The 23,773-nt window shown below is 45.2% G+C and overlaps 3 protein-coding genes across 4 annotated transcripts; 1 reads left to right on the forward strand and 2 right to left on the reverse strand.

Annotated features, from left to right (window-relative positions):
* Positions 1–1,845: 1,845 nt before the first annotated feature.
* Positions 1,846–4,617, reverse strand: LOC101769924. The gene is made up of 2 exons (XM_004972409.2): positions 3,607–4,617; positions 1,846–2,894 (listed from the first exon to the last, which is right to left on the reverse strand). The coding sequence occupies exons 1-2, from the start codon at positions 4,195–4,197 to the stop codon at positions 2,253–2,255; spliced, it is 1,233 nt and encodes a 410-aa protein (XP_004972466.1). The 5' UTR covers positions 4,198–4,617; the 3' UTR covers positions 1,846–2,252.
* A 3,103-nt stretch (positions 4,618–7,720) lies between these two features.
* On the forward strand, positions 7,721–12,485 carry LOC101769516 (U-box domain-containing protein 4). The gene is made up of 4 exons (XM_004972408.3): positions 7,721–8,018; positions 9,692–9,805; positions 9,907–11,952; positions 12,060–12,485. The coding sequence occupies exons 1-4, from the start codon at positions 7,749–7,751 to the stop codon at positions 12,117–12,119; spliced, it is 2,490 nt and encodes an 829-aa protein (XP_004972465.1). The 5' UTR covers positions 7,721–7,748; the 3' UTR covers positions 12,120–12,485.
* A 547-nt stretch (positions 12,486–13,032) lies between these two features.
* On the reverse strand, positions 13,033–22,820 carry LOC101771131 (phospholipase SGR2). 2 transcript variants are annotated; one of them, XM_022827663.1, is made up of 22 exons: positions 22,378–22,820; positions 21,747–21,847; positions 21,328–21,480; positions 20,996–21,151; positions 20,442–20,513; positions 20,226–20,363; positions 19,525–19,575; positions 18,557–18,727; positions 17,885–18,034; positions 17,520–17,585; positions 16,907–17,431; positions 16,539–16,626; positions 16,336–16,397; positions 16,174–16,246; positions 15,435–15,537; positions 15,117–15,210; positions 14,948–15,010; positions 14,717–14,765; positions 14,530–14,630; positions 14,072–14,118; positions 13,731–13,976; positions 13,033–13,465 (listed from the first exon to the last, which is right to left on the reverse strand). In XM_022827663.1, exons 1-21 carry the CDS (start codon positions 22,646–22,648, stop codon positions 13,733–13,735), a joined length of 2,778 nt encoding a protein of 925 aa, XP_022683398.1. In that variant the 5' UTR covers positions 22,649–22,820; the 3' UTR covers positions 13,033–13,465; positions 13,731–13,732. The 2 variants fall into 2 exon arrangements, with proteins under 2 accessions (XP_022683398.1, XP_004972469.1); XM_004972412.4 differs by having other exon boundaries at positions 16,336–16,442; positions 22,378–22,819.
* Between the last annotated feature and the right edge of the window lie 953 nt (positions 22,821–23,773).

Below are 23,773 nucleotides of genomic sequence, written 5' to 3' on the forward strand. Positions count from 1 at the left end.
CGCCGCTCGACTTGCTCCTCAGCTCCCCCCAGCTTGCAGCTCGCAGCTCCCCCCTGGGCCACCTGCTGCCTCGCCCCGCACACTTGCAGCCCGGGCCGACGAGCACCTCATCCGTGCCCCTGCAGCCGGCGCAGAGGAGCAGCTCGCCTGCGCCAACCCAGCTCCGGCGGACCGACCTCGCCGGCTCGCCCCTGCAGAGGAGCAGCTGCCCCGCTCCGGCCCCGTCCCGCTCCGGCGCCGGCCCTGCTCCAATTCGCTCGAGCTCAGCTGTTGCTGTCGACTCGATTCGTCGCCGACTCGATTCGCGATTTGTTTTCCCTTTGACACGAGTTTGTTTGGTGGCAGCCTACCCCCCATCGAGACATCCAATCTTTTTTGTTTGATGGACACAACCCAACAACGAAAGGCCGAGTCCGATAGTTGGGCCTCCGTTTAGGCCCAGAAAACGCTCGTCCGCTTGGTCCATTGAGAAATCATCTGCGGTACTGTTACAGTCGGCAACTTTTGCAAGCTCACTTTTGTTCAAGTCTTTGCGAATCAGCAGGCAAGTTGAGGGTGTTCTGAGGCTAGTTCAGTGCAAGCATGTCCACTTGATTCTAGTACCTGAGCTGACTGACTAGTGGCTGTTTCAGAACCATATACTAGTGGTTCAGAACAGCCTGAAAGCATTATCCTGCTTTTCCAGTCTCTAGCTAGTCATGTACGCCGTGGTACTGCTATTTGTGGAACAACCAGGGAAATAGCAGCACAAGAACAAGGATATCAAAAGGACAGTTTGCAATGGGCTTATGAATGGACCTGATGGACCTAATCGTGGCACTCCATCCTTAATGACAAGTGTGTGCGGCAAATGGACTGGACTGTAATCGTACTCTTATTGAATATCTCTAGGACTGCAGTAACAATCATACACTTCAATCACTGTGTGCACACAAAGCAAGCATAACTAACACGTTTTTTGAAGAATCATTCGGGAACAACCAAGTTGAAATATTTCTTCTTCTTTTTTTCAATCGATTCGCAGAGGCACAAATCCAAAAATCAGGGCACGTCATTTTCATCACTTCTTATTATTCTAGTCCAAAACGCGCCAGGTCACCAACAGAATCAACCGTCTTCTAAACGGCACAAGCACCGGAAACGGTCACTTTCACACAATCTCACAGACAGAGCTCTTCATCACGAACCAAAAAACGCCAGCAATACAATTCTCTCTCACAAACACACACACCAAAAACAAAAAAACACACGAATTTCCCCCAAAATATCTAACTGTAAGCATATACTAAAGAACACACACACAGGTTGCTGCAACTAAACTAATGCCTGGATTAAACTAAGATTAGATTAGATTAGATACACGGTACAAATGTCTACTATAATATCATGGTTCATGGACCTATGCTCATGGATTATCTATTACTAAACACCAGGGCATGACAAGGTTCTGGACTGCAGCACCAGCCTAAATCATGTCCCCCATGTTCACCAACCAATCTTAGAATATTGGGTTATCTGTCAAATGAAGGCCAATCAAGCATGTTCCTGGCAATCTGTTCCAACTGATAAAGCAGCACCCCATGTTTGAACTGATCAAGAATCTGCAATGGCATGCTCATGTGCGTCTTTCAAAAGGAGCCTACATGTTTTTTCCTTCCTGCAAGGACAGCCAGTCTACACAATGATATGCAAGAATATGGCATATTCTGCCGCTTGCGTCCACGTACTTCCCTATCTAGCTTTTCTGTACTTAAGCATCATCGACAGGACAACCAATTGCAATCTGTTACTTCAAGGTCTAGAGACAGGCTATCAAGCACACGGAGACATCTGGCAATGCCAGGCTTGAAGTAAAGCAATGATCGATAAGTTATATTCACAGAAATTAGTATCTGACCAAGTCATTACAGTAGATAGGGGGGAAGAAGAAAAGAAAAGGATCCTCTATCATATGACTATGATATATTAAAAAGAATGGGAGGTGAAAGAAATGTCCTCTCCGTTGGCCGTGCCATTTGTCTATCACTCGGGGATCAGCTTCAGGATAAGTGAACCAAATTTCACTGTCCCACACAGCATCATCCGCAAGAGACACACGGATCAAAAGCCATCTCTGCTCATCCATCTATAGTGAGACATGTAGCCGGCTCCAGCCTACTAGCGTAGAGTAGCTCTAGTTCCTGACCATGATGCGCATCAATAGATACCTCCTCAATAGCATTAATGCTGACGACCACGCCACGGTGAATGACTCAAAAGTCCAACACAGTCGAGGTGAGGTTCATCAGCCGACCCAAAGCATTCGGAGCAAACTTCCTCGCAAAGAGGTAGCAGACAGAGGTGGGCTTCGAGTTATAAAAGCACTGCGTACCATTATTCCTGATGGTCTGGATGAACTCTTCTGTGATGTCTGCAGCACCATAACTTGCTGGATGCGGGCCTCCTCTTGACCAATCAACCCATGTGATGGTCCTGTTGGCGTTGAGGGGTCCATGGAACAAATGAAGATAAGTTGGTATGTAATGCTCATCTGGGTAACAGGATGGCCTGCAATGCTTTCTGAAGATTGAGTAGTACTTGTAGTCTGCTACTATCTGGACAGCCAGTTCCCGGTTAAGTTCAAACCACTCTGACCCTTTTCTCCATTGATCCGCCATGATGTGAGGTGCCATGCGCCGGTTGTACCGGCCAGCACATTGAGGGGTGTCGATGTTGTAGGACTCAACAAAACTGTGTGCCGAGTTAATGAGGTACTCGTAGACTGTTGGGAAGTTGAAGACAGGAATGCAGCTCTCCGAGAGCAGCACAAACCGCTCATTCGAGAAATCCAACAAGGCATTGGCCAGCAGGCGCTTCTCAGCATCCACAAGAGTTATTGATCCCCAGGACACCTCCTGCATTGGAAAGAAACAAAATGTTAGAATGTGGAACAATGTTATCCATTGATAAAGGGCTTGAACTGCAAGCACACTAAGGAGATTCAGCAGAGGGAGGAACCCACACATTACGCTGAAATTTGAAGGTCGTAATATAGCCCAAAAAGAAAAGGGAGAATAATATCTATCACTATGAAAACCCACTTTACTGAATAGGTCAGCCCAACCTTCTTGACCGAATACTTATTAAATGATTGGGCCAGAACCTTTGTCAAGCAAGAATCTCATCATCACTCATCTGAAATTCGTGAACACCACTAGTCGTTGAACAAATGAATGAAGTAGTTAACCAACCTAAGCACCTAGCTAGCATTGGGACAAGCAAGCATATTCCCCTAGAGCAAAATCCTCACCAATTTGCACACACATATCCCAATCAAGTTGAGCAGCACATGGCAGCCACCAACTAGCACGACATGCGGCCACCAAGGCACCAGCTATCCAATCAACTGTAGATTTTTTTTTCTTTTTGGTGCAAGACAATAATGCGACGAAAATGCTCAAGCTGCTGGATTGCAATGTGCTTCTAGTAGTGAAGATAGATTCATCATGAGGACAACAAATGAATTAACATAACAATCAATGAGCTAACAAGAGTACTAGTAGTGGATTAACAATAAGTAAGTAAATGAATGAGGTGAAAGAAAGAAAGGGCAAAGCAACAACCAACCTCGCTGGGGATCTGCCTGCCGTAGAAGGCCGAGTTCTTGGATACGTTGAGCTTGTAGTCCGGCACGGTGTGGACGTAGACGGAGTAGAGCCCCTGGTGCCCGCGGAAGAACTTGTCCCAGAGGGGCGCGAACGGGATGGGCCCGCGCGTCATGAAGAGGAAGGCGACCTTGGGCACCCGCTGGAACGGGAAGTCCTCGGCCCTCGGCACGAGCGACGCCCGCCAGAAGAGCTCGTCGTCGGTCATGGAGTGCGCGAGCCGCGGCGGGTGGACGAAGGCCTTGAAGGCGAGGCCGAGGCCGCAGTCCCGGTCCCGCGGGTCGCAGCCGTAGGTGGTGGCCGGGAAGAAGAGCTCGGCGTGGGAGGCGTTGTAGTAGTACCGCGCGACGCTGCCGCTGACGGAGAGGCCGAGGACCACCCCGCCCATGAAGATGACCGTGGCCGTCACGAGCTTGAGGAGGCCGGTGGACCAGTCCTTGCGCGGGGTCGGCGGGAAGTAGTCGGACTCCTCGTCGCCCATCCCGCCTGTGGCGGCGCCGCCCGTGATGCCGCCGCGGGACTTGAGCGTCTGCTTGGAGTCCCCGCCCCACATCTCGGGTCAGGGAGCCAAGGATGGAAGCGGGGGGGATCGGGCGAGATCGGGCCCTCGCGACGCCGGGATCGGAGGCCCGATCTCCTTCCTGGTGCCCCCGCGCGGAGATGGGATCGAGTGCCGCTGGCTGGGCCCCTCGGCGGAAGGCGCCTCCTGTGCCGGTGGTGCCGGGGCGAGGACGCCGGCGACGAGCCGCGCGCGCAGCTGGGCACGCGGGGGGAGGAGGTGGTGGAAGGGGGGGAGATGATGCTTAGCGGCTAAGGAGAAAGGGAGGTCGCTGTCGGGTGGTGGAGACGGGGAGGGAGTGAGCGACGCGGGTCGGGGGCGGGGAGCGTGTCTGCTATTTATCGGAGGGAGACCCCCCCGCGGCCGCGAGCGAGATTTCTCGATGAGGTCGCCGACGAGGCAGGGAGGGAGGGAGGAGGTGGTCTGGAGGGAGGAGGGGAGGGGAGGGGGTGAAACGGTCAGAAGGCGGGGCCCGCGCGGAAACGGTGGTGGCGGGCCGCGGGGCCCGCAACGTGGCCGTGGCAAAAGTTTTTTTCCCTCTGCCCTGCCCCCGGGCGGGGCGGGGCGGGGCGCGGCGGAGCGCGTGGAGAATTGGCTTGGGTGGGCCGCGAGTGGAGGCGGGCCCACGCGGCGTGGAGAGTTCGCCGCGCGACTAGCTACTAGAGGTTCACGCGCTCGTGCCGGGGAGTAGTAGGGCCCGCCTGTCATGCACAGATAGACGACCGGGTTTGGCGTCTGGATTCCGGAACGGTCGGGCAGCGACCGGTGGGGCCAGCCGCGTGGGTCCTCCCCGTCAGTGGCGTGGGCACGTGCCGTGACAGGTAGGAGTATGTGCGTGTAGGCAACCGGCCGGTCGGCACGCATCATTTGTTGTGTATGGTTCGATAGTACGTTGGACATCTGGGGAAGCAAACGGTGATCAAAGGTTAGTAACTTAGTGTAAAAAATGGCGGAGAAAAAGATAGAGACATCTGGCAGAAAATATGTTGAGCAGCAACGCATGCAAGCTATACTTGCAACCAACAAGCGCGTGCATGTGTACGTGCGTTAGAAACAAGGCAAGGCAGCCGTACTAACTAAGTACGCGCACGCGTCTATGCCATTCTTTAGTACGTTACGTACTAGGATTCCTTGGCGCGCTTTGTACGTACGTACGTACGTAGGATCATGTTGTACGTACGCGCTTTTTTGTACGTGTTGTGTATATGCTAACAAAAACGGTGTGGCGGAGCATCAGATGTGTATACATACATACATACATATACACACGCGGAACGGCACGAATGACAGCTGCGAATAATCATTCATGCACGCATCATTACTGGACCTCCATCCATCAGAGCTCCATCTGGTGACCATCTACTTATATATATTCCTTGGTTTCAGCAATCGTCTTCTACTCTTGTGTGCTAAGGAGGTGTTTGGATACGAGTGTTAAGCTTTAGCAGGATCACATCGGATATTCGGATGCTAATTAGAAGGACTAAACATGAGCTAATTACAAAACTAATTGCACAGATGGAATCTAATTCGCAAGATGAATCTATTAAGGCTAATTAATCCATCATTAGCAAATGGTCACTGTAGCACCACATTGTCAAATCATGGATTAATTAGGTTTAATAGATTCGTCTCGCGAATTAGACTCCATCTGTGCAATTAGTTTTGTAATTAGACTATATTTAATACTCCTAATCAGTATCAAACATCGGATGTGACAGATGCTAAAGTTTAACACGATGTTCCCAAACACCCCTAAATGATTATTAGTCGACGCCATTGACCGTTGACTTCATTTCAACGGACGGCCAAGTCAATGAAGGAGGTCAAGGTCAGCCCCGTCGCCACCCGCCAAATCGGACAAGGACGGACGTGGTCAGAGCGCTGACTGCCATGGGCCCGGCCCGCCCCCAACTTCCGGCCCAAAAATACAAAGGAACGTTGGCCCATCATCGGCGTACAGTTGCTAGACGAATCATTCGTTGACAGTCAACGTTCCTAGTCGGAATAATAGCAGGAGTAGGTGCCTGCCACGACTGAGTCCTTGTTGCTGCGTGCAAATTGCAAAGGCAACCACCGCACCAGACCCACCACTCTCTTTCTCCTCGCGTTGCCTCGTTGCCTGGACCAATAATCCAGCCAGTTGGATCCAATCCACCACCACGCACCAGGCCCGGCCCGACCTGCCCACCAAACCCGCCCGCCCAACGGCCGAGCCCAACCACTCCCCCATTCCCACGCACGGGGAAGGGGGGGCTGGCGAGTTTTCCTCGCTCTCCTCTTCTTCCTCCCCCCTCACATCATCACCCCTCGCTCGCCTGTCGCCTCCGCGTCGCCAGAGGAGGGGCACAGCGACTCAGCGAGGGGAGATCCACCCCCGACCCGCCGCCGCCGCCGCCGCCTCCGCCCCGGATCTCCTCCTCCTACGCCGCGCCCGTCGCCTCCGCGAGGGCAGTCAGTCAGTCTCCACCCCACCCTTCCTCTCCCCTCTCTCCTCCCCCCCACCTCAATCCTAGCTAGGGTTCCTCCGCCGCCGCCCAGTTCCGCCCGCTCCACCCCCTCGCTCGCCCCGCCCGCTCGCTTCCGCTCCAACCGTCCTAGGGTTCCGGTAGCAGCACCGCAGGCAGCCGAATCTCCCACCCCAGGCCCTCACCCATTCCCGGGCGCAGCGTCCTCCCCTCCACGCTCCAGGGGGGAGCTCCGATTCACCCCCGCCCACCATTCGCTTCGCCCCCTCACGATTCCTCGCGTGCTGGTTGGCGCCATCGCGGGAACGGAATGTCACGCAGGCCGTGCTCAAAACCTTCCCCCTTTTAAGAGACTCCCGTCTACCAATGACCACGCTTCGTCCGTGGGATCAATCAGGCTTCCGTTAATTTCATCATCATCACTTTACATCAGCTGCTGCTGCTGCTGCTGCTTCAGTTCCTAGTATGGTATGGTATGGTATGGTATGGCATGGCTGCTGCTAACTGTTGCCTGTGATAGGTCTGATAGCGCGATGGCATCTCCATGCTCTCATGCTCGTGTTGCGCCACATGTTCAGCGGGCTATGCCTTTTGCGCCTCTCAGGGGCGGTCTGACTTGCGGTAGCTGCCTGCTTAGATGCTGTTGGGAAAGCAGTTACATGTTCCCGGCCAATCCCCACCGGTTACGTCCCAACTTTCGGCAATGAATCGCAAGGTGTCCAGCTCCAGCATCTTGTTTGTCTGGATGTTAGTGTCGCGCCGGTTTACCCGGGAATTGTACCTTAACGGGAATGCTACTGAATGGGGAAGAGCTAGCTTGAGTGGACTAAAATGGAAAATTGATAGAATCAAAAAGAAAATTCTCTATTTATTATTCACGCCCTTACATTTGTCTGCTCACGTTCGACACGCAGGCTTCAAAGCTTTATCCTATCTGTCAATCATGACTGTGCCATACAACTATCTGTACCTGCGAAATCTACTTGCTATGAGTTCATATATGGATGTTTTTGAATTTTCAATAATTATGAGTTCGTCTACTCTTACTCAAACATGTATGGTTCTTGAACAGGATCGATGGATAACCTCTCCCCGAGCACTCTGCTCAATAGTATCTCCCGTCTTGGTGTCTTAACATCTGATGGCTCTAACGTGAGACCCAAGCCAATTCAGAAGTATTGCCAGAATGTGTATGATATCTCAAGCATCGTGAACTCCCTTCTTGAAGATCTTTGCAAGTCTCCGGAAGAGCAACTCAATGAGGTCCTAAGAGATCTTGACACTGCTATCCATGAAGCTTCAGGCCTTATTGGAAACTGGCACCAGACTACCAGCAAGATATATTTCGTAAGTATATACAAGTCGATATACTCGCTTATCACCTGTCCTCTCCACTTTCGATACATTATGCTTTAGAATGATGTTACCCAAGGAAAATCAATCGGTCGCCTTTTAACATTCACTGCCCCTTTCCATTTCTTACTAGGTAGCTGCTACTCTTTTGATTCTTTTATGTGAAAACTCAGTATCTCACATGCATTGGCTAGATACAAATGTTTGTATTATCTGTTAGCATCACCATTTAGCCTTTCTCACTGTCTCTTCTTATTGTGTCTAGCATTTACACTAACAAGATAAGACATCGCGAAGATTGCTATCATCCTAATAACATGACCTCTGGGTCCCTGAATATTGTAATTTTTTAGCTGTAGTTAACAGCATATGTTGCTTATATGAATTGAAGCATTTGAAGATTCATATAGAATCAGCTTTCGGGCCAACATTAACTATGATTGGTCACTTCTTTTGTTAAATATAATTGACATTCTTCTGTACACTAACCTTTAAAGTAACTATGATTGGTCATTTCTTCTGTAAAATAAAATCACCATTCTTCTTACCTTTCAAGTGTGCTGGGAATTGATCTTCTGTTCATAATATGGTTTTCTCTAGTTAGCATATTGATTCAGGGGAGGCAGCATGTAAATCTTATAGGTAAAGACTTTACATTAGCCACGCGTGTGTTTGACTTCCCACCCGCACGATGGGGCTCACACAGGCACACCGAGCCAAACACGTTTATGCAGTCGCCGTCAAGGCCCATGACCGATGCTGCCTCCTCTCTCTCTCTCTCTCTCTCTCTCTCAAGAACTCCCAGATCTCTGGTGCGGCAGTTCCAACACCGCTGGTGGTGGCAATGGCCGACTACAGGCGACCAGGCTGGTCGGTCCCCTCTCTCCCTCCCTCTCCCTCTCAGATTGGTGGCATGGTGGTGACTGGAGCTCACCGGCAGGAGTTGATAAGGACTGGATATAGGATTGGGGATTCAGGGTTCAGATTGGGATGTCCGGTGGGTGTAGAGTGATGGCTGGGGCAGCAGCTGGCCTGGCGATGGTGATGGGTGGTGGAAGACAAGGCAAGGCGGCAGGGATGCTGTTAGCTGGGAGCCAGCAGGGAGGGTCTGCAGCGGGGGAGAGTAGCTGCCTTGATTAGCGGAGGATGAGGTGGAGGGGCGGTGGCGGGAGGTGGGCGGAGTGGCGGCAAGGTCACCAGCCGGCGGCCGCGGGAGGTGGTCTAGGCCGGTGGCGGCAGGGGAGGCCAAAAATGGAAGGCAATTGCTTCCCTAATCATTTGTTTCCTTTATAGGTGTACTTTGTGACCAGTTTACAACAAGGCTGCGCGTTTGTTAGCTGTGTCTGTACTTATATGCTATTCATGTATGAGGGAACTTGCGTGAGTTAGTGGTGGTTCAGTTTTGTCTTTTGCACAGAACAGTGTACTTGTCCTTGTTACTGATATTCATTAATGTTTATGCCATTACGCATGAAACCCTTTGTGGTCCATCATGTTGGTGTAGGTGTATTCTGAGTGTTTACATGTTCATGGATCACCCCCACCCACCCACCCACTTGATGAGTGCCATAAATATCGAAAGCTATTTGTGAATTTCTGAGAGCCATAAATATTGAAAGCTACTCGTGAATTTCTGATTTGGTGATGTTTTTATTACCTTAAAACAGGGTTGGCAAATTGAGTCAGTAATATCAGATATTCAGGGATGTTCCCTTCAGCTGTGCCAGCTGGCTAATTCTCTGTCGCCTTCTCTGACTGGCTGTGCCTGCACGTGTATTGAGGTAATGAACATCGATTACTCTTTTCTTTATTGCTTCTATTGGTGAGCCTAATTTCTGTTACTCATCAATCTGACTCATCTGTGATTTTCTACTTTTTGTAGAAACTCCAGGACATAAATTATGAGCATATGTTTGATCTAGTTAAGGATGCTGCCGTGGAGCTTGCTGAGACAAGCACAGTGAGTTCTGAGAATCTGTTGAAACTAACAGGTTTATTGAGCCTGTCAACAAACATGGAATTGTACATGGAAGCTGTTTCCCTTGAGAATCTCAGAACAAGGGCACTACGAAGTGAGAATCGTGAAGAACTGGATCTAGCTGAGCAGATGATTCCACTGGTCAACCATATGCATGATCGCCTTCTGAAGGAAAAACAACAGCTGCTAATCAACGGGGTGCCTATTCCTGCTGATTTTTGCTGTCCACTGTCCTTGGAACTGATGTCTGATCCAGTTATTGTAGCGTCTGGTCAGACCTATGAGCGGGTTTATATCAAGTTGTGGCTTGATGAGGGTTTTACTATCTGCCCGAAAACACGCCAAAGACTTGGTCACTCCAATTTAATTCCTAATTATACTGTGAAGGCTTTGATAGCTAACTGGTGTGAATCGCATGACATTAGGCTACCTGATCCTATGAAATCCCTGAAGCTGAACTTTCCTGCAGCTGCCTCCTCCCTCCAGGATTTGAATGCCGCAGGTGGCAGTCCTCTACATCCTAGTGTCATCTCAAGGGCTAATATTCCTGGATCACCAGAAGCTGATGTGTATTTGAGAAACTTGAATGGAGCGTCTCCTCCCCAGAGTGTCGCCAATCAGAACTCTCATGTGCATCCCAGCCGTTCTGGTCATGAGGTCTCGACAAGTCAAACTTCAGAAAATGCAAATGGTTCTGCACCAGATATTTCAAGGTTATCACTTGCAAGCCCTGAAGCAAGAGAGTCTAGTTTGGAAGGAAGACGTGGTGGTTCGATTGGACAAACTTCAGAACAGTCTACAGAGGAAGCATTTCAATCTTCTAATTTAGATAGGGATATGCAGGACAACATGGCCAGTTCTTCAATGAATGGCAGTCTTCCAAATAGTGGTCAACTTGATGGGGAATGTGATAATGGGGTGACAAGGGTTCCAAGTGATAGGACAAATTACAGTAGCGATGCATCTGGAGAAGTTACAGATGGTGGCGGTGCACCTGTGCCATCTTCTGTTCCTCAAAGGGAACCTTTAATCCCTCCAAGACTGACCCCTAGAAGCCAATTTATTAGACGGCAAGCATCTGATAGGGGTTTCCCCAGAATTATATCTTCCTCATTGATGGATGCACGGAGTGATCTCTCTGCCATTGAGAATCAGGTTCGGAAGCTGATTGAGGACTTGAGAAGTGATTCTTTAGATGTTCAGAGATCAGCAGCATCAGAGCTTCGCCTTCTAGCTAAGCACAACATGGAGAACAGGATTGTCATTGCAAACTGTGGTGCTGTAAATCTGCTGGTTGGTCTTCTTCACTCGCCAGATGCCAAAACCCAAGAACATGCTGTGACAGCTCTTTTGAATCTGTCGATCAATGACAACAATAAAATTGCTATTGCAAATGCTGACGCTGTCAATCCTCTCATTCACGTCCTTGAGACTGGGAACGCTGAAGCTAAAGAGAATTCAGCAGCTACTTTATTCAGTCTCTCAGTTATTGAAGAAAATAAGATGAGGATTGGGCGATCTGGTGCGATCAAGCCTCTAGTAGACTTGCTAGGAAATGGCACCCCTCGAGGAAAGAAAGATGCAGCTACGGCATTGTTTAACTTGTCCATACTTCATGAGAACAAAGCTCGCATCGTGCAAGCTGACGCCGTGAGGCACCTGGTTGATCTGATGGATCCTGCTGCTGGAATGGTCGACAAAGCTGTGGCTGTGTTGGCAAACCTTGCTACGATACCAGAAGGGAGGACTGCGATTGGGCAGGCACGTGGCATTCCAGCCCTCGTTGAAGTTGTTGAGTTGGGTTCTGCAAGAGGCAAGGAGAATGCTGCTGCCGCGTTGCTTCAGCTTTGTACAAACAGCAACAGATTTTGCAGTATAGTTCTTCAAGAGGGAGCGGTGCCCCCTCTGGTCGCTCTTTCGCAGTCAGGGACACCGCGAGCGAGAGAGAAGGTTAGCTATGCCCACAAGTCATACTTTTTATAATGCAGTAGAATCTTCTGATTCCCTGTGCTCGTGCCGATATAACTTTGTGGTGTGATTTGCTATTTGCCATGCAGGCACAAGCTCTTCTCAGCTACTTCCGCAGCCAAAGACATGGGAATTCAGCGAGGAGATAGCCTTCAGAATTTTTTGTTGTAGTGTACATTAAGCGTCGCCTTTTATGCCCCACATTGTAAGTGGGTTCGTGTTGTTCATTGGCTGGAAATATGCGGTGCCCGGTGCTCAAAACTGTTTATAGATTTGAGATTGTTAAGCTCATCTCATGTAAGTGTTGTGGGCGGTGAGTGATCTGTTGAGATGGTATCTTTTCGGTTTCTTTCCTTTTTTCGGAGGATTTTTTGTATAGCTTATCCATCGGTAGCAACTTACCTATTCACCGAGATTTTGTCCTGTACATGCTGTTAGCTGTGGCATTACGGTTGTTCGATGGCTGTGTAAATTATAATTGTTCTGCACCAAATAAACCTTGTTCGCATTTTTAATTGCTTGTTCGTCGTTGGGTAGTAGAAATTTTGTTGCGGTTCTCTTTCTACCGTATAACTTACGTCTGCACGATGGCATTCTGAAGTAAGTCTGCGATGCTACGCTTCCTGCACTTCTTTCAACATTTAGGTTCTGAAACTGCGGTCGTACATAGTGATAGCAAAGAGTTGGGCTGGGGGTATTTGGTAGGAGGGGGCTAAACTTGAGTCGGATGTTCGGATACTAATTAGGAGGAAGCTAATTACAAAACTAATTGCAGAACTCCTAGGTTAAATCGCGAGACGAATCTATTAAGCTTAATTAATCCATTATTAGTGAATGGTTACTGTAGCATCACATTGTCAAATCATGGACTAATTAGGCTTAATAGATTCGTCTCGCGATTTAGCCTAGAGGTTGTGTAATTAGTTTTGTAATTAGTCTAGGTTTAATATTTCTAATTAGTGTCCATACATTCGATGTGACGGGGGCTAAAATTTAACCCCCTCCTTCCAAACACCCCCTCAAGAATGGGCAATTGCCCTAAACTGCTGCAAAAGCAAAGAATAGAAGCGAACGGCTGTGACTTGTGACCATTTCAACCATCGTTTGACACTAATCCCTGCCATATTCTGTAACGTGAGAAGCAACTACAACCATCGCTCGAGACTAATCCCTGTCGATCTGTCTTCTGTAATATGTACAGCTCCAACATTACATCCAAGAAAGACAACCGAGCCTACAGCTGGATCCTATGTACAGCATTGCATTCAGGGTTGGAAAGAGCAAAGTCGCACCAAGCAGGGACCGGACGCACTCTGTACAACATTCTCGGAAGTGCCTAAATTCTGATGTCAAGTGTGAAACTACACCGTTTAGTGGAATTGTCTTCTCTCAGGATAGCCATTTCATGGGCTGTTCTTCCATTCCATGCCTACATGATCTTATGCTTGGCGAGGGCGGTAAGGTTGTAACTTGGCTTTAACAGATAATGGCACACCTGGGGAAAGGGGGGAAAAAAAGCATCAGGCTTAGTGTTTATTAAAAAAAAAAGCAAAAGATTCTACCACACACATATCGTCCATCATGTATTCATGTCACTGAAAATGAATCAGCTATTTGATAGCCAGGTTGGATTTTAGAGTTCAGGCAAACAAGTATCTTAGCAGCATAAACGAAACTAGGCAACATGTTTATTCGCAACTGACCAAACTGTGTGTGTAAGAAGATTGAAAGGAAATGAGAACAACAATCATTGTACGTACCATCAAGAGGTTTCGCAGTTGGCATCATTCTCCTTTCTTCTTGAGCAAGTTCTCACCTTTCTGGAGAACTCCTTGACCAATGCTTCATCTGCAAATGTCAGGGGCGTTTCTTCAACAAATGGATCCCTTTCATAAAATAGCTTAATAGGCACCCTTTCAATCTCATTTTCTGGAGGTTCCTCAGGTATATCACGATACAAATGCCTTAGAATGAAGAGAGCAGTATCATGATCGCGCCAGTAATTGCTACATGGAACAGTTCCAAGGTCAGTGAAAATCTGAATTTAGATTTAAACAGGTAACAATATAATCAAATCAACAGGGAAGATTTTAACACTCACGTATGAGCTCCCAGAGCAGATAGATACGAGTGTTGAAATGTTTTCTCCTGCAAAAACATGATTAAGACTCCAAGATAAAAAAAATTCATAGAATGTAAAACATACAAGAACGACAAAGCCAAAAATGAAAGTGAGAAAGTGGATCATGTTGCCAAAGGAGTTCACTGCACATGTGAATGGCACAGTCAGTTACAAATAATGTGCAAGTACTGTGCAGTGCTCTGACATGATGGGAACAGAATTTCAGAGTTACACACCCCTTTGTATGATTAAACCTTAACCAAGGTTCTCAAACCACAGTTTAGTAATTAATAATTATTTTTAATGAATAATTAGTAATTTTGGTGGTGGAACCCAGGTAGGTCTTCACGGAAGTATCATAAGGTGGGATTGTGGAATGGTGTGCCCCAGTTGCTAGTGTGCTGTAATACACCAATATAGAGTAGAAATTTTATCACCTGAAGCACATGGTCAATTCGACCATCCGGTGAACCTGTCAACCTTTCCATCATCATGGAACCGTATGATCTTTCTTTCTCATTAGCACTCACACAATCCTCTATATGAATATAAAGATTATCATTGTGTCAAAACTTTTTTGTTTGAAATTTTAAATACATGAAAGATATAAATAAATATGAATACCTTCTGTGTCATTTCTGCTCAATGCTAGCATAGCAGCTACTGCTTTGACCTATAGAAGAAAAAAAAAATCAGAGAGTTGAAAGCACATATTCACTCAGGCTATATTAGCAGCTTCACTGCTAGATCATTCATAACACGTACTGCTCAATATATCAAAACCAAGATTCACATCGCTGTTTGTTAAAAGCAGGCACCAAATTCACATAACCCTTGCAGCAGCGCAGACCTTACCTTTAATGACTTCAATTGACGGGCAATGGCTTGAGAACGTGCAGCAATATCTTCTGTGAACTCCTACATCATATATCAACCCAAATAAGGTAATCAAGATACAAAATCTTGTCAAGTTAAAAACACATTCTCTGCAAGGAACAGGCAGTTAAAATGATGAATAACCCACCTGCACTCCAACATGTATCCTCTTTCCACCTCTATGGTAGGGCACAATGACAGGGCGCTTCTTTAGATAATCTTCACATACAAGTGGTTCAACTCTGTATAAAAGCCCACCTAGATTCACATGACATATTCTCACTACGCAACAGATAAGTACAGTGTCTTCCAGTGCAATAAAGAACCATATCTAAATGTGACAAAGGTTATCCACCACATCTTCTCATATCAGGTTGCCAATATTTAGTTCCATTGCAGTATTTATATTTTATGACCTCTCCAAAACGTGACATAAGAAAACACTGTGTGTGAGAAAGCTACAGACCTGTATGCTACAGGATCAAAAGGATGAAAAATGTTGAACATCTGCCGGCAGCATGGCATCTCTTCAATTATGTTCTCATCTTGCCAATAACCTTGCCCCTTGCCTTGAGAACAAGGTATAAACTTCAGATACAACTTATGGAATGATATAAGACAGTAAATCACGGAGCAACTGGCAATAATGGAAGCACTCACTAATTGCCAGGAAGAATTGTCAGTAGCTGTATACAGAAATAAATGCTAAAAGTAACTTGAAATATGTGCCACTATATGTACATCAGACTTGATAATGCATGGGAACAGCAGCCAAATTTATCCTTTTCAAAAGTCTTTTAAGATTTTCACAGATCCAAAAGCAGCTTTAGGAAACTTCAACGGCCATTGCAGGGCTGAGAGAATGATTAATGAATGGTCAAGTAAAGTCTGTTATTCTTGCAAAAAGTTTTCAGCAATTTCTCAGGTAAACTATCATGCAATGAAGCATACAAAATTTTCTAGTTACTCGTGGATAAATCATTATCGAGCAGGTAGTTCAAAAGGTGGTGGAATGCTAAGAGAAATGAATATAATTTAATATATAGAGTCTAAACCTAACAAGAAAACTATGTTAATTTATCTAAACCAAAAACAGACAAAAAGCATAAACACTGATGTATAGCAAGCCAAAAATACACAAAGGGCTGATTCTGTTCCAACAATAACCACTTATAAACAGAACTATTATCAGTCAGGTTCCATACCAATACCAATACGAACATTACGGAGGGAAAGGAAGACACCCAAGGGAGATCCAACAGCAAAGAATGTGTCAACCTGAATATCCAAAAATAATGCAATGATGACATAAAATTCAAGTGAAAGAAATAATGATAGAATACTGAAAATAACTCAGGCTATATTACCTTAAAGTTTAGTTTCGTGTATCTGATTTGTGGTGAATAGGACTGATTCGTACTTCCTTGCGCTGTGAAAAGTTTGACAGAGTTCATGGCCTGATTGGCACTTTTGCCTATCACAAATACACATAAAAATCTGAATAAACACATTAACAAGACACATTACAAGCCTTCTAAGAGATGCCTTTGGACCAAAAGCAGCCATTTACCTTCATGATGCTCAACACCATTGATGCTTTTAGTCAGTACATGATTCTGTTGTTCGAGTTGTTCTAGTCTAGCTTTAAGATGTTTCACCTGAATAAAGGAGGCATCAATTTGTTATGTCAGTTTAACTCGCACTATTGCTTGGCTTCAAGATAACACTGTTAATTTTGGGCTTCCAAGTGAGTTGTTGAGTATTCCGAGCAAGTAAATCTTCAATATTACTATAATACATTAATTTCAATATTAATTAAATATATTTATTTAAACCATTTCTTTCAGCACAATAAACAATTGGTGAGACTTCTTATGAAGTTGAAGATTCAAAGATGATAAGCACAATAGAAGTTAGCTTAATTCTGTTTAGTCACACCTCTTCTTCCAGTGAAACAATCAATTTGTCCTTTTCAAGGATCTCTTCATGGACTTCCTCAGCAGATCTTGAAACGCTAGATCCTTCAGCATCTTTTGTGCTTACAACTGAAGTAGTCCCTTCCTCAGTATATATTGTCTGATGATTCTCAACCTTATTTTCTTCTTCATTTTGCTCAGCATCAACTGCACCAGGTGACACAACTGTGTCATCGTTGTCTGGTGAATTTTCGAGCACACATGATGGGAGGACGCCATCCATATGTGAAGAATCAGTTCTGGTGCTATCTTCATCAACGGCACCATTCACACTAACAGCACAAGAATGCCTTAGAGTAGAAGTACCATGATCCTCTGTGACTGAATCATGTGCAGCAACTTCATTGGCTGATTTTGCTCCTTGACTTCTATCAGATGCGTATTCCATGTTCAGATACTCTGTTGGAAATGGGGCCCAAAGGGATTCTTGATGACAAAGTATATCATAAGATAAAACACTTCCTAACGAGTGGCCATACAATGAAACCTGTAAAAAAGGGCAAGTCAAATATTTATTTAATTATTGGCACAATTGCAATCACAAGAAAATTGTGAACAAGCCGTGAATTGCAAACCTTTCCGCTGTAACCAGGATTTCTCTTCAGAAATTTCATGTACAACTTGTTCAACTGGTTTGAGACCTGTAATAAATTCAAGTTATTAATTTATTGTAAGGAGTTCAGCAATGCTGCCAATCATTCAGGTAATACAGTATAAAAAATATCATGGGAATATTCAAGTTTTTCTAATATACACCAAAGGAGGATATCTGGAGCAGTAAAATGGAGAGTCAAAGACATAGTATCAATGTTATCAACAGTTGCTTGGACTAATCAGATTTGGTTCTAAAACCACCAAACAAAACCAAGAGTTTCGTAAAAACAAACAAACAGACCAAAAAACAGAAAACAGAGGGTAGTGCAGTTACATAGCAAATTACCGAGTCAATAATATGCTGACAGTAGATAGGACTCATGTAATATAGAACATCATGAACTGTGGCACCTAATGCAACTCGAAGACCTTTAACTCCATCCAAAGTGAGTTTCTCAACAGTATGTTCACCACTGAGCTTCAAACCCTTCCTCCACTGCAATAATAAGCACCAGTATTAGAAATGGAAGTCATCAACAACAACGGAGATCTAATCATATGATGTATAATGATTGCATAAAATAAACAACTTTGTTATATGTTCTCTTATCAATATAAATAAGCAACAACTAAACAATTGTTATTAAGTATGCATATATCTCAAAATGCCTGAGTGTTGGATAACAGCTAGTATTGAGTTAGTTCACATTAAACCATAGACAATAGACAATATTTAAAGGTAATACTGTAAAGTGCTAGGCCTTTTTTATTAGAATATATAGCAAAGAAATTCATAACAATTAACCACTGGCTACAAGTTAGAATTCTTTAGTAGTAAGCTTATTGTATTGCTGGGGTTGTATTGCTGAGAGAGGGAGGGAGAGTTGCCCGTGTGGTATTTTCTGTAGATGGTTATTCTTGTTCTTAAAAAAAATAATGCACAGCCCTCCTCTTATTCGAGGGCAAAAAAAAGATCTCAGCAGGATGTATCACTTATGGGGAAACTCTGAATTCTTACCTGACAGGGAATAAATAGAACCCTCTGGGTGCTTCTTTGATAAGAAGTTAAGTATCTTTCAGCTAGGTTAGCAGTTACTCGACGGAAATCGACAACATCATCAACAAGATTAGCTTTCTCCAGCCTCTGCCCAATGCCATGAACCATGAATACAAGATGACCAACTGGAACCTATGAAGAAGCAATTGCAGAACGTATTATCACTTCAAAGTTTTTTGCTGCACACAAAACCTTGTAAAATTTATGGGAATTATTTTCAACACAATGAACTTCTGATTATCCAATAATGTGGCAACCTTTGGTGTATGATAATAGTGCCTTCATTCAGGCGACGGAAAAAGGTGCTGCATTGAACTATATAGTTTTGTACATACGGTCATTTGCCATCAGGCCGATCCCAATGCAAAATATCCAGGGTGATGTCTAAGAGATGAGAGAGTGCATCAACCATTTAATACCTAGATGCCTAGTGTCCACACATGATGCCTATGGTACTTTTCATGGCAAAAAGACAAATGAGTTAACGAATTATGAGGACACTACCTTCCCCTGATGCTTGTTTTGTGGTTTCTTGCGTCTTAGATCGAAGCCAAGCCTGTTCCTTCATGGAGACACTAGTTTCTTCTCTCTCTTTTAATTGTTCACACCAGATTTTATCCTACTCGGACACTATGCCTAAGGCATTGCCATTTTGGAGCATCGGTAGTGACCTCATGTCTTTTAAGTACATCACATCATGCCACCTAGTGTATATTTACCAAAAATGTTGCTAACAGCCTACCAATAAGGGAGTTAGGTTAACTAGAATATAGTAGGGAAGAGGTATTTTAAAATACTTTTTTTGTAACAATAATGTATAACTAAATCCTTTGCCTCTGGAGAACTCACAGTGCACTTTAGTCTCACTTACAAATTCAGACTACCGATATGGAGAAAGAAAAGGTCACTGCAACAAAGACAGTAAATACCTGAGAGCAATAATCATCCATTTCCTCTTCCTTTCGCTGACGCAACTCATCCTGGCAAAGAATCATATGGCAGTTATACACTAAACAAGAATTGATCATAGAAAAAGAATACAGCAATAGCACGATGGTGAAAGGCAATTGTTTGCATTCAAGCTTCATACCTACAGGATTGATATGATCTAAGTTGACAAACCAAAAATAGGAGTGCACTTCAAAATTTAAGGCAGAAAAATAGAGAACTAAGCAGTTTTTCAGCAATAGTCCATTTGTTTTGCTATTGTTTTTCATGAAAGATACAACACTCAAGTACCCATGCAGCAAAGTGGTAGGCCCGTGAAAGGTGAGATGGTGACCTTCATCTACACACTACAAAATATTTGGTGTAGCTAAGTGTATATAATTAATATCAGGTGTACCAGACCAAATTACATGTTCAACAGGATATAGCTGAAATTGGTTTATCTGAACTTGTGCCTACATCAAAATTGCAATCCATACAGATGCCGACATTTTGCGGTTACAAAATAAAGAACAAATGAGCAGAAACATCAAATGGACCGAGTATCAAGATTTCAGTTTCTTTTTAGAATAAAAAATTAAAAACAAAAGCTTCAACTTGCAAATTTGCTAAGCCATCATAATTGTGAGGTTGAAAACATTTCATAGATAAGGCATTAAGAAACACTAACATTGTAGGTTACCTGTGAAGACTTTGCAGGATCAGAAAGAGGAAACCCACGCCTTAATTTGATTGTGTTGCTACCAAGCTTAGGACCTGTATCAAAGACAAGCCAAGCTTCCCAAGTATCATCCTCTCCAGTAAAAAGAGCATGCAAATCCTGCAGAAATTATATATTAGCCTTGACCCCAAATTATCAATCTTCATTTTCTGAGGAAGCTTTATCAGCATTACATACCGGTGTACTTCCTTGAAGATCAACCCGTGCTGCAAATAAGCCTGAAGGTTGAAATTTGCGGCGATGCCAGACCTAGTTTTGACAACAACATGGCATTAAGCTATTTTCTGAGCTAAAAGTAAGAGAAGGGGTTATGAGTATTGAGTATGGCCAAAACTAACAGTGAAAGACGACTAGAGTGAAAGGTTTATGAACAGTGTAGATCACATCACAGCTTATGTACTTATATCATTTGCTATCACAACCGTGAAGCCCATGGTTCAGAGCTAAGTTCCCAGCCCATCGAATTAATTTAACTATCTGATAAGTGAGTTTAGTTATCCTTTATAGCACAAACTAAATATCCAAAGATTCCATAAACAGTTCAAAATTAAGCTCCCAGCCCATTGAATTGATTTAGAGTATTTGGATCTGGTGAGGCAAGCTTGGTTATCATTCCTAAAGCAAATGACTTTTCAAAATTCCTTAGCAGTTATGGTAAATTGGCAATCCAAGAAATATTTACGGATAGTCTTGGCAAAATGTTACCAAATAACACCCCAAAACGTTTGTACCTGACAATTATATGCTAACTCAAGTTGTTCAGAAACATCCTCGCGCATGGGAAGCCAATCAAGACCACCTTTGCGAGCAAACCAGTGGCCTCTCAAGACACGCCTGTTTTCCCCATTCCAGTACACAGGGAAGCAATGACGCCTCATCAAATCAACCTGCAGGATAGTAGGCTGTTATGACAACCATACATTCACTAGAAAGCATACTGGGAGTTGAGTAGTCAATAACAATGGGTAGAATACAAATAGGAGCCAAAGTTTTACTTCCTAATGATTCGTATACATGATTCAAATTGGTAATGGTAGAGCATACCAGAAAAGAGAGTACAAACCTCAAATAGTCCACCTTTCACAGGAACCCCAACCCGCTCTTCCTCCACCTTATAAAGATATTCAGAATCATCACTTTGAACCAATGATCCTCTTGGTCCTTCACTGCATTGGGCGTATTCTTTCCACCAGTATGCAAGAAGCTCTTCCTCCCTCTACGAATAGTAACATAATGAAATGAACTTCAACTCTTCACCAAAGTGGTTACGAATGGAAAATATAGTTCCCCTTATATTGCATACAGAAGACGTAAATGAAGAGCAAAACAAGTTTAAACGCAAATGTGCACGCATAGACTGTTATAGATAAATTAGTAAGTGTAAAACTAAGAAATCACCATCATGGATTAATAGTTAGAAGATGTTAACTAATTTGCAGATGGATGTATTTTAGGCATCTGTATCTATGTTAAGATACAAACCTCCAAGAAAGATGCCTCGAGTGCCAGAGAGTCCCTCTCGCTGAACCGGAAGTAGTCTCCTTTCCCAACTATCTCCGTCCTTGGTACCGAAGAAGAGAGCACTGCATCAACCATAAATCACAAGAAACCTTTAAGAGTCGAATCATCGATACATCTACCTCGCGCATTGATAACATGATAGTCCACGAGAACAATGCACTACAACAATAGCATGTGTGCTGAACTGTGCAGGCGTGTTCTGCAACTGCTCAATTATAGTTCTGCAACTGTTCAATTATAGTGATCCTAAAGTAGATAGAAGTCACATGGAACTTGAATCCACCCCGATTTGAAGGTTCAGGGGACCGCACCTTTTAATTTCCCAGTTCCCACTTCCCACGACAGTCATGAGCCCAAATTAGTAACTAGTTTGAGTGACATACTGACATCTAAACCCCGATTAACGCTAGTCGTAGAGTTAGCCCGAGCCATGGATGATGAGTTGCTCCGAAGCAGTTGATTAGGGGGGAAGGGCCACTGATCAGCTGTTGGAGCACTCAAGGAAACCGGAACGCCCAAGTGAAACTCACCCGGGTGCGCAGGGCAGGTGGATGCAGCGGGAGGGAGAGCAAGGGACGGGGGGCGGGCGCACCTTTGTCGGCGAGGGGGAGCTTGCAGAAGTACCAGCGGACCTCCTGGCCGTCGGAGGGGCTGTTGGTGCGCGCGAGGTACTTGTGGCGCGCCGCGCAGTGCTTGATCGCGTCCTCCAGCCGCCGGATGTTGGACGCCGTGTTCCGCAGCGAGTCCGGCGACGCGCCCACCTCCGCCGCTGGGCCTCCAGCCGCGCGGCTCGTGGACGCGCCCGACGACGACGCGTCCCCGGGCACGTCCTCCCGCGCCCAGCTCTCTTCCGGCCCCGCCATCCGGGTTCGGGATCGCCGGCGGCGAGGGAAAAGGGTGGAGGAGGGAGTCGGAGACGGGGGAGAGAGGAGAGGAGGGCGGTGGGGTGGGCCCCAAGGAAGGCACGGGGGGAATGTGCCGCCCGGGAGGCGAATCAGAAGAGCCCAAAGCCCAACGGCAGGTCCGCCTCCGGCCTGGGTGAACTAGGGAGGACCGGCCGGTAGGAGGTTGTACCCAATCCGTTCTTTGCATTGCGTTTGGAAGCACACCAAAACCGGCCTCCAACTATGATCCGATTTTTGGATCATGAGTGACTATAAACTTATTTTTGTCTCGATAATTTTAAGAAAGATGCTGAGACGAGGAGTTGCTTAACAAAATTATGCGGCTCGTTTATGCATGTGTACACATTTCCATATTCATTTACTTACTATATGCTCGTTACATTGCAGGTTAAGAAATTAGTGAAGATCAGTCTAGTGAAATGGTTATCTTTATCACTCCATCGAGTTCTACACAACACATAAATCCTATTTTAATATGATAAACATGCTTTATTTCCGCTTAAACACCACTGAACATGAATATTTTTTTCATCAGGTACAAGTCTCTCAATTCCACATCAGGATCTCTATCAAGGTGCTGCTGCATTCCATAAAAACATGTTTTTGCAACTAGCTAACTTTGTTTCTGCACTGGACTCAACTAGCTAACCTTTTGACTGCGTGCAGCTGCAGGATTAACCAACTTGGAAACTGAATGTGAAAAGTCTGCTTATGGCTTTATCCAAAAGAAAGAAACAAAGAAATTGAGCTGATGGTTTTGTGATTGACGTGTTGCAGAAAATGCTTCAGCTTGATCTTTGATATCAGCTGTCGCAGCGATGGAGCATCCCTACTTCGATAGCCTTGACAAGTCCCAGTTCTAGTCCTTGTACCCTGCAATTCCAAAGATGCTATTCTCAAGAAGAAGTGAGCTTAGTGACGGAGCTATGAATTTCACTTGCCATCTAGGCAACTGGCTCATACATTGCTATGTATGACTGAATGAACCATATGCTTTCTTGTACAAGGGCGGAGCTAGGATTTGAGGTAAAAGGGATATGCTTTCTTGTACAAGGGCGGAGCTAGGATTTGAGGTAAAAGGGA

The sequence above is a fragment of the Setaria italica genome, chromosome VI (assembly GCF_000263155.2).
Source record: "Setaria italica strain Yugu1 chromosome VI, Setaria_italica_v2.0, whole genome shotgun sequence".
NCBI classification, from domain to species: domain Eukaryota; kingdom Viridiplantae; phylum Streptophyta; class Magnoliopsida; order Poales; family Poaceae; genus Setaria; species Setaria italica.